Raw genomic sequence first — 11019 nt, 5'->3', positions numbered from 1 at the left:
CCTTTGTGCCTGGCCCCATCCCATTCAGTATGGACCGCCAGGGGAATCAAACACACAAGACTCTTTGTCTTGTATAGCACGCCTGACCTACATTCCTGAGTGAAGGCTCTTCGTTTCTACAGCGCAACAGGCTAAGAATCCAGAGGCATGAAGAAAACCTCAAGCAAAATCTCAGAGTGAAATGGAACATTAAGATCTTAATGGGGTTGCGTTTTTGGGTGGTAAAGATCAGTGCTGCAGGCTTGGCTAGTTCTCCCAAACATGCTGTATCTTTTCCTTGGGCTTCTGTTATCCTCCTGGCTTTTGGCCAGTGTTCCCCCTGCCTGCCCCAAAACGCTCAAAAGTGGTTAAACCCTAAAGCATGTTCTTTGCTCTATAGCATTAGGATAAACATCCCCATGCAATTAATAAAAATGTACAAGAGAAGACAAGTTTTATATATTTACTACTGAATCAAGCCAATCAGCCTTGAAGCAAGGTTCCTTCAGTCTCCTGGTTGATCATCCCAATTCTAAGGGTGGTTTGGGGCCACAATAACCGTTTTTGCTTGGGGAAAATCATTCTGACAAGTGTTTTCATTGTGGGGATCCTTGCCAGGTTTGGGTTGTGTACACACTATATAAAGCACACACACCTAAATACAGCTGTTTCCTGCCATTCTCATGGGTAAGTCATGGGGGAATAGAAGTCCGCATGCGTGGAAAAGGTAGGGGAGTAGCGACATTTGTCCAATTATATTCATTGTTGTGTTGTGTGTGAATGAAACTTAGTGCAATATGCTGGCATATCTGTCAGAAAGCCACAGTTCCATAATGCAGCAGGTACTGCAGTGTGAAAGGAATGTTAGAGAACAGGACAGAAGCACTGGCGTTATAATCAAAGAAACTAGTGCAATATTCCCCATGTTTGAATACACCCTTAGTGTTATGTGTGAGCCTCACCCACAGGCCAACAACTAATGTCAATAAACCATGATCTGAAGCCCTAGTTTGTTACTGGATTACAAACTCTTGTTTGTTTTAACTATGGCTTGGTGTTATGTGTGAGCCCAGCAGCACCCATCTTTAATCATGGCTTGTTTGGCCACCCCATCCCAGATTTTCCTACTCATATTGAAATACTGCTCCTCAATGAGGCCAAACTTAGATTCACAAAATTTTTAGGGGTATGCGTCCCCCTGTGTCGCCCCCAGAAAAAACCCCCACTTCATATCAGGAAATTCAGGTTGCACAACTGCAGTTCATTGGAAGTGCTTGCTCAACAAACCAAACTTCCCTCAGAGATAGGACTTTTGTGACAAGGAAAGTGGTCAAAGATACACTGGTCAATAAGGGATCACACTTATTTGGAAGCAACTTCAGCTAACCTCCCCACAAACAAATCGGGATGAATGCAGGTAAGCAGTAAGCAGGTCACCTGGAAGCTCCCCTAGCAGCAAGCATCTGTCATGCCTTTCAAACAGGGATGTCTTTCAGATGGAGACCTCTGTAAGGTCACTCACGCAGTTTATGAGAGAGCAGCAAAGATTGGACTGCAGGTCCAGGTGATCAACAGTTTGGTACCAAGGGTGCCATTTTGGTACAGTAGTACCTCGGGTTACAGACGCTTCAGGTTATAGACTCCGCTAATGCAGAAATAGTACCTCGGGTTAAGAACTTTGCTTCAGGATGAGAACAGAAATCGTGTGCCAGTGGCGTGGTGGCAGTGGGAGGCCCCATTAGCAAAAGTGGTACCTCAGGTTAAGAACAGTTTCAGGTTAAGAACAGACCTCCAGAACGAATTAAGATCTTAACCTGAGGTACCACTGTATTCACTTTGTGTGTGTGTGTGTGAATATTTTGAAGAGGGGGACAAGGTTCACACTGAGATTTAGGGGCCCACTTTTGAATACCCCACCCCTTCCAGAAAACAAGCCTACAGCAAATCTCAATTCTTTTTTGTTGCAGCTCCCTTTATAACAGTAGTCAGAGTGTAGAATCAGTGGACCAGTCAGATATACAGCATCTCCTGAGGATAAAAATCTGTGTAAGTGGGACATGCATCAGTGTGTTGTAATGCAGACTGCTGCTTCTCCAGGAAATCGCTCATGTGCTTCCCATTCCTCCCTTCCACCTATTTCTCTCCCCCTACCTCTGATGACCACATTGATTTACTTCGGGGTGAAAGTTCAGCCCCTTTATAGGTTTTTCCCCTCTTGAAAGTTTTGTGGTTGTTTTTTGCCCAAGGCAGTGGTGTAGCGTGGGTTGTTGGCTTCCAGGGCGGGGCAAGTGTTGTTACCCCTCCCGGAGGACTGGGCAGCTGTGGGGGGCGCACTGAGCCCACACGGAGGGTGGACAGAGCCCAGGAGGCACATGGCTGCTGGCGCTGCCACTGCTGGTGGCAGTAGGAGTGCGCCTTCTTGGTTTGGCGGTTGCACTGCCCCTGGTCTCTCCCTGCCTCAGCCAGGGGTGCCAACTTGAATAAATATTTGGGGGGGGGGAGGCAAACCCTGCCCACATAATCACTCACATGGTGCACACATGGTGTCATGGTGCACACATACCATTTGAATGGCAATGTCCATCAACTTGGGAGGGGCTCAAATATTTTATTGGGGTGGGGGTCCAAAGACCCCTCGGTCCCTAGGAGTTGCCGCTGCAGGGATTGCTTCTGGTGGCAGAGGTTGGAGAGGACTGCAACGATGAATTCTCAAAAACAGGAGCATGTGGAAGGACCCACAGGCTCTGTTTAGCCCTGTGAAGATTTTTGAACATCTCAGCAAAACGGCAGAAATGAGAAGTGCAATGGCTCTGTTGCACCTCATCAGGTTTGTTCATCTGCACAGAAATGCAGAGAGATGGACACACAACTTGCTCATGCCCTGGTGGATCTGAACTCCTCTAGGCATGGAGCTGCCAAGCTTCCAAAGAGCTTCCTTCTGTTTCTGTTCCTTTTCTCCTCAGCAAGGCTGCTTTTTGGGACAGCGGAAATAATCTATTCTGCAAGGCCTTTTCATTAAAAAAAGCAAAAGCAAGCAGCTCAGGCAATTGCCAATTTCCTCCAGCGCTTTTCAAATGTGAACTTTGCCTCTCTTAGAGTGGACTGGGGTCATGTCGCGAGGAAGACTCAGACCTGTGCTTGGGACCTGCCTCCAGCTGCAAGCGAATGCCAGTGTTGCAGAGAGGGGAGGGAGGCGGCAAAGGGTGGGGGTTCTCAAGAGCTATCTTGTGCAAGTTAAAGTTTTCTGTCTGAGAGCCAAGAGCTTTCTCGAATCAGCCTGCAGGGACAGATGGGAGGGGAGGGTTGGAAACCTCGTCTCATTCACTTGTTGCTCAATACGCTTTTGCCTTCCATTCAGCACGGCTCAGACGGAGGCTGTAGGAGCTAGTGTGTGCTTGCGGCTTGCAGGGCCCTGGGTCTTTTGAGGTGAGATCCCAGCCATGCTGGACTTCTACACAATTGCGATAGGGCTCCTGATCCTTCTGCTCCTCCTGGGGAATGTTTTCTTCCCCTACCTTTGGCTGGACTTGGTTTTCTTCTTCACCACCCTTCGAACAGGATACAAATGCCACAGGTGTCTCAGCCGCAAACCTCCCATCACCTTACTGGACTTCTTCTTGGCCAAAGTCCAGAAGCACCCAGAGAAGCCCCTGGTCCTCTTTGGAGACGAAACCTATTCCTACCGAGATATCGACAGGCGCAGCAGTCAGCTGGCCAGAGTGCTCCGGGACCACGTGGGGCTGAAAGAAGGGGAAACGGTGGCTGTTTTCCTCAAGAACGTCCCTGCCTATCTCTGGGTCTGGATGGGACTGGAGAAGATTGGCAGTGTCATGGCGTGTATCAACTATAACATCCGAGCCAAGTCTCTCTTGCATGCCCTCAGCTCCTGCAAGACCACAGTGCTACTGACAACTCCAGGTGAGTTAAAAAGGTGAAGGTAAAGGTAAAGGTACCCCTTGTGCATTTACACCCAAGGGGGCAACTGAAAGCCTGTTTGTGCTGCACTTGTCAGGCCATATAGTCACAATAGAAAGAATATTGGGGAATTCTCTTGAATTGTCCCCCCCCCCGGTTTTAAAAGAGGTTTGATATGTCGCTTTCCATCCCTGACAAAATAGCACAATCTCTGTGTTGTCTGAGCTCCTCTGCACCTGAGCAGTTTCAGACTTTCCAAGGGAAGAAAACAACAACTACATTTAAAGGAGGGGAGGTCTGAGACAGTGATGTCAGCCAGATGCCCTGACATTAATGAGGAGACAGGCTGGCGCAAATCCACATTGTGGACAAGCGCTTGAACTTTGACTCCTGATCTCCACTCAGGTGCTTTAGCAAGTCTGATCAGCAGAGTTAATGCCCAGCAGAGTTCTAAATGCAGGCATCCCTCAGAGTTCGGCTTCTCCAAGGGAAAAGAGAAGGGGGATTCTGGGTTGCACCTAACACAAATGCAAAGCTTGATTGGGAAAATGGCATATTTGTTTAAGTGGCCATTCGTTTAAGTGGATCTACTCTGAGTATGGCTTACTTTGAGATCACACCCTTTGTTGATGAATCCACTGTCTTATTAGCCAGTGGCCAGCTCTGGATACCTTCCCCTCCCCAGATCAAGGTTTTGGGATTTAGTTACTTCGCTATAGTTTGGAGAATGCAGGATCTTTGCCTGTTCAAGTGAGGCATTGCTCTTGATGCAAACTTTCAGTTGCTATTGGCTAATAGTTTTACCTTTCCCTGACTGTGGCATGGCTTCCATTACCTTTTTTTTTTATTAAAGGAAAAGCTTTACTTTAAAAGCCATTTTCTTCCTCCTTGAAGCACTGTTGTTTGGCATTTTGGCACATGGATAACAGAACGTCCAAGTGTCCCTATTTTCCAGGGACAGTCCTGGATTTACAGAAGCCATCCTGGTTTCTGATTTGATCCTGGAATATCCCGCTTTCTCTTATGACGTTCCTATTTTCATCGGAGGAATGTTGGAGGATATGGAATAGGATGTCCCTATTTTCATCGGAAAAATGTTGGAGGGTATGGGATAATAAATCTCTTAAGTTGAAAAGAAATCAATTTTTCTCAGCTAGTAGAAGTAACAATCTTTCTTTGAGTATGGGTGTATGAGAGAAATTAGGCAGAGTGCAAAGGGAAAAGAGCTGGAGAAAGCATTCCTTGAGTAAGTAGTCATTATTTCAGTTGCTTTAGCCCTAAAAGAAAGCAAAGCATCTCTGAGTCTTCACCACGCAGGGTGTGTGTTTTCCTCGTTGAACTGCCTTCAGTGTGACCTCCCAAAAACGGGTTAGTTTAGTGAAGCAGTGTTCCAAGAAGAAAATAACAGCAATAGCTGCTGATGTTTGAGGGAAAGGAAAGGAGGGAAGAGAGAACAAATGGATATCCAGCGGGAGTAATATTACATTATCGACTCCAGTGGTTTCTGTGATGACATCAGTGTAACTGGCCAGGCAAAATTGAGGGTGCTTTGCCATTCCCACCTGAACTGCCCTTTGCAACAACAACTAGGCAAGCTGTGTCAGTGTTATTATGGATTGATTTGATTTCTCACCTGCCTTTCCCCACAAAGGGCCAAAGCGGGTTATAATAAAATATGCCATTATGCAACAAATAAAAAATGAAGGTTAAAAAATAAAGAAATTACGAAACATTCCATATCTAAAAAACAGTACAAACGTTAAAGAACCATTTCAGGGGGGAGAGGGAACCCACAATTTAAATCGATCCAATACGGATGCAGGCTGGGATAATTTGGAAGGCTTCTAGAAAGAGGAAGGTCTTCATTTGGCGCCGATAAGACAACAAAGACCTGCCTGTCTAATATGTAACAAGAAGAAAGTCCAAATGATAGGGTATCACACTTTTTCCCCGGAATAAAATGGTATCTTACAAATGATGCCTGGATGTCAAGAGTGTCTGACTCTCCCCAGGTCAATGAATCTGGACCAGGTGAGATTTTAATCCATGGCACCAGAGCCAAAGTAAACACTCTTGTGTACAAACAATTGTTTCTCTGAAGCAGAGAGGAAGAGACTCTCCCCCTTTAGACCAGCACACTAATCCTGGCTCAACATCAATAGCTTGATAACAAGGTCAGGGGAGGCAGGGAGAGTGCATGGGGGCGGGAAGGGGTAGCTGGTTCCCTCTGTTTTCAGGGACTCCTAGTCATGATGCCTATGTTCTCCTTCTTACTGTCGGAGGCAGTTGGCCTCTGCTAGGAATCACAAGTGAGGAGACTGCCATTGTGTTCAGGTCCTTCTTCTTGAGCTTTAGCTGGCCACCGAGACAGCAGGACACTGGGTCAAATTGGCTATTGGCCTGACCCAATAGGACAGCCAGCATGGTGTAGTGTTTAGAGTGCCGGACTAGGGCCTGGGAAACCAGAGTTCAAGTCCCCACTCCACCATGAAGCTCACTGAGCGACCTTGAGCCAGTCACTGCCTCTCAGCCTGACTTACCTTACAGGGTTGCTTGGGGGATTAAATGAGGAAAGGGGAAGAAACCCGTACACCACCTGGAACTCTTTGGAGTAAAGGTGGGATATGAAAGCAGCAAATAAAATAAAAATAAAATGCCATGAGTTCTGAGGCATTAACAGGCTCAGAATATAATGATCGTTAGCAGCCAACAGTCCAGCAAGCACGGGGATTTGGTTATCAGTTCAATTAAACTTTATTTGCAAGCATATTCACAGAGCTGCTCTCGCACACACCCTGATCTAATCAGAATCCTCCTCCCTATTTCGCTTCCAGCAAGATCTGTACCAGAAACGCTTAAGCGTGCTTCTACATTTATGACCTTCCTGGAGGTGTGCCCAACAGAGAGACCTCGGATTGGGAACGTCAATTGGCTCTCCATTACTGTCACTAGACAGGAAGGCTGAGACAGTCCAGGAAGGGGAATAGGAGGGAGACATGGAGGTGGGGTTACGGCTGCCATATGTCTGGATTTTCCCCAAAAAGCCCCAAAAGTTAATTTTTGGGAGGAGACATCAAACAAACAAAAAAGCTCAACAGCTTTGTCTGGATTTTCACTTTTGGGAATATGGCAACCCTAGGTGAGGCTGAGACCTGGGAACAGAGGATTGTACAGTGATACCTTGGTTTACGAACTTAATCCATTCCGGAAGTCCATTCTTAAACCAAAGCATTCTTAAACCAAGGCGTACTTTCCCATAGCAGTGGGGGACTCAATTTACAAGCGGAACACACTCAACAGGAAGCGGAACATGTTCTTAATCCAAGGCAAAGTTCACAAACCAAAACACCTACTTCCAGGTTTGCAGCGTTCTTAGTCCAAGTTGTTCATAAACCAAGCTGTTCTTAAACCAAGATACCACTGTACTTCTGTCTCTTGGAGGTGGCTGCCCTAGCTGCAGATGCAGGACCCCATCTTCTCTCTTCCCTCTGTTACGGTAAAACTCGTCGGACTAAGTCCGCGGGTCCCTGCGGAGGAAAAATGAGCTCAGCTGGAGACAGGAGCAAGATTTGACACTTTTACGAGTTCACAAGTTTCAGTTCCATTGTTCTCCCAGTGGGGAGCCGTCAGCAGCTTGTCAAGAGGTTAAATGTGGCGTGCAGGAGCTAGCTCTGCAAAGCGAATGCATGGTTCTGATTGAGTAGAACGCAGCCATTGAAACGAATGGGGGATACAGCTTCATACAGTCAACCCACAGTAAAGATAGAGCGAGAAAGAGGCTTAAGAGTTTGGGCTTATTTCGCCCGTGTAGCAAAGGGAAAGGCACTTTATTTATGGGGCTTGGGGTAGAGTGTGGTGCTTGTGTAACGGTGTGGGGGCTGAGGGGTCGATGTAGGGCTGGGTGCCCTTGAGGTCATCGCCTCGGACCCTCTGGTGACCGGCGGAAGGGTGAAGGAAGGCATGCCCCCCCCTTCCGTATCACCTCCCAGGGAGCAGAACACAGCAATGGAATCCACGGAAGGTGCCAGCCCACTGCTGGGGTGGAGGAACCAGGATCCGAATGGGAGGGTTCAGCCTGTTTGCTCAGGCCCTGTAAGTGCTTCCACCACTGGGAGCTGATGCATCCTCCCTGAATCATCTTGCCAGGCATGAGACTCTCACAGCTATGTTTGCTTGGCCTTGTCTTTAAACGTTTGGCAGGTAGCATCCCAATCTGTTGGGACAGCTTTTCTGAACTCCAAGCCCTGATCTTGGACTCTTGGATCTTGCTACCAGCCTGGCTAGCCTCGCTTTTGTTTTCATCTAGCCTGAGCATAGCAACCGCTCTGACTCATTCCCTGTTGCTGAGCTTGTTAGTCTTCTTGGCGTCAATAAAGAGCCCTTCCTTCCTCTCAGGAAGGAGTCTCTGTCATTGTGCTCTCAGCAGGAGCTAGAACAAGGACTCTTCTTATATTCTTATGAACTCACATCTTTGGATTTGTGCAAAAGAGCCCTAGTTCCTAAATGCAGCTGCTCCCCTGAGATGGAAATTAACTATACCATAATACAGTATAAGCTGGTCTAGGCTATTTCATTCATCGGTCTTTTTCTTTTTACGGGCAAAATGCACAGTTGTGCAGAGATATATGAATAAGCACCCCTTCCTCCCATCTTTTCATGCACTTAATCTTTCTGTTTTGAAAACAGCTGGGAGGGGGAGCGATGGTAGAGAATCTGTTTTGAGTATCCTAGGCATTATCCAATAAAAGGCAGACATTTATATTAGCAGTTGCAGCCACAGTTCTGTGGGGTAGTTCCGCATTTTCCTAGGAACATCTGCAAAACCAGTTTGACCAGTGACCATGCGGTAACCTCAAATATTCTGAATTTGTACGTGCCAAAAACTACACCAAAGGTTACACAATCATAGGCGGACCTGAAAACAGGCACAGCCTTGCACACCTGTTTGATGGAAAGGCAGGATGCAAATTTAAGAAATAAATAATACATATTTTCAACAGGAGTGGGTGCAGGTTTTTCTGCTGTGCCCTAAGCACTGTTTTCCCCTTGCTTTCACTTCTCAAATGACACATGTACAGCCTTTTGAAGGTGAAAGTTGAATTACTCTTCCACTTTGCCTCGCTCCTCCCTATCTGATATTACATTTGCCTTGCCGCTCCCCCAGGTGTTAGCAAATTATATATTTGTACAGCATCCTTTTAAAAACACACACACACAAACAAACAAACATGATTTTTTAAGGGTGCCTCCAGACTGTCAATATTTTGTCAGGGGGATTCTGGCAGATACCTGGAAATTTAGGTGGATTCAGGCTGCATAAACACTATACCTTTAAAGCACATTTGACACACATCTCCCCCTTCAAAGAATTCAGGGCACTGTAGTTGGTTAAGGGTTGATGGAAATTGTAACTCTGTGAAAGGTGAACTACAGTTAGGAGAATTCTTTGGGGGCGGGTGCTTTAAAATTATATATTAAAGATATAATGTGTACACAACCGAAAATACTGAAGTATCCTTTCATCACTCATAGCAACAAATGAAAATTAAACCAAATGGGTTCCAAAACTAATGCACACTCCTGTCCCAAATGCTACTGTCTGGTATACAACTGCAATTCTGGTTATTCATAAGCAAACAAAACCATTCTTTATTGCAGAATCTGGGCAGGCTGCCTTACTGTCTAGCAGGATTTCCAGAATCAAGGGCCAATCAAGGGCCAATCTCACCTCTTTTCATGCTCTCTTGAAGATTTCAAGGCCGCCATTGAGGATGTCCTTCCTACTCTAAAGAAAGAAGGAGTCCGGGTTTTCTTCCTGAGCGAAGACTCCCCAACCGAGGGCGTGGAAGCTTTGCTGGGGCAGATCCAGTCCAGCTCAGCCGAGCCTGTGCCCATTTCCTTCAGAGCCAAAGTGACCCCTCAGTCATCATCCCTGTATATTTACACCTCTGGGACCACAGGTGAGGAGGAGAACGTCAAAGAGGTGGGTGAGGGAGCAAGGGGAGGGGAAACTTGGCTTGCGTGCCTGGAAATATCTTGTTTCCCATCTGCCCTCCTCCTGGGCACTTTTGAGGATGGATGGGGTTTGCCCATTCAGGAGGGGCCATAGCTCAACCATCAAGGGGATGCACATCACTTTGATCCAGCCCAAAGTGGATCTCAGTGTAGATCCCTGCCTGAGACCTCAGAGAGCCACTGCCAGGCATGTGTAAAACAACTTTAGATATACCGTATTGCCCCAAATATAAGCTGCACTTATTTTTTCCAAATTCTGACCGTGAAAAGTTCAAGCGCAGTTTAAATTTGCGACCTTACAAAAATGGGCTTTTACGGTATCACTGCTTAAACAGACATACAGTAAAACAGAACGGGTGTGACTGCCTGCAGAATTTTAAGGGAGTGGCTTGTATTCGGGTATTGTCTTTTTCCCCTCCCCCCCCTTGAATTTTAAAGGTGTGGCTTATATTCGGGTGTGGCTTATATTCGGGTGTTGCTTATATTCGGGTGTTGCTTATATTTGGGCCAATATGGTATCTCTGATTCAGTCCACACAGCCTCCATTGCCATGCAAGTGTCAGGCCGTTTTGGCTGTGAGACCGTCACCAGTAGGCTGGCCAATGGCACAACATCTATAAAGAGGGCAAAAGAGCACACAGAGCTGCATAAAATCCCCATAGCTCATTTATCTGTGTCAATGCAAATTTAGAAAGACTTAGCATATGCAATCCATTTCACAACAGTGGGGAAGACTGTGACTAGGGGCATTTGCAGAAGAAGGGCTCCTGGCACTCCCCCAGTCACGACACTTCTGCTATAACTTAAAGGCGGAATTGCAATAGACAGCGTACACAATCAGGGATGTTGTGCTTTATTCCCGTGGAACCACTCCGACCAGTCTCAGGTCCCGGACCAAATTTATGTTGACTCAGGATTGAGACAGCGCAAGATCTCATCAGGTCACATCAGCAGTGGCGGAGCTTCATGCTCCAGCACCGGGGAGCAGAGAGCAGGCGGGGACATGGCTGGCACACGTCTCAGGGGCATGGTGCGCATCCTGGGGGCGTGGCGCCCAGCGTGGGGGGGGGATCCAGCCACGATGGCACACCACTGGGATCGCACTGCCGG

The 11019-nt window shown here is 47.0% G+C and overlaps 1 protein-coding gene across 1 annotated transcript in view; it reads left to right on the top strand.

Annotated features, from left to right (window-relative positions):
• The first annotated feature begins 3196 nt into the window (after positions 1-3196).
• The window catches only part of LOC128399450 (long-chain fatty acid transport protein 2-like), a 29470-nt gene continuing 21647 nt past the window's right edge, over positions 3197-11019 (top strand). Inside the window, exons 1-2 of the mRNA XM_053360927.1 lie at positions 3197-3897; positions 9645-9854. Coding sequence (XP_053216902.1) covers positions 3420-3897; positions 9645-9854 — 688 coding nt within the window. The 5' untranslated portion in view covers positions 3197-3419. The remainder of the gene's footprint in view (positions 3898-9644; positions 9855-11019) is intronic.

The sequence above is a fragment of the Podarcis raffonei genome, chromosome 13 (assembly GCF_027172205.1).
Source record: "Podarcis raffonei isolate rPodRaf1 chromosome 13, rPodRaf1.pri, whole genome shotgun sequence".
NCBI classification, from domain to species: Eukaryota; Metazoa; Chordata; class Lepidosauria; order Squamata; family Lacertidae; genus Podarcis; species Podarcis raffonei.
The sequence above is the reverse complement of the archived record's forward strand: the minus strand, read 5'-3'. Positions and strand labels throughout refer to the sequence as shown.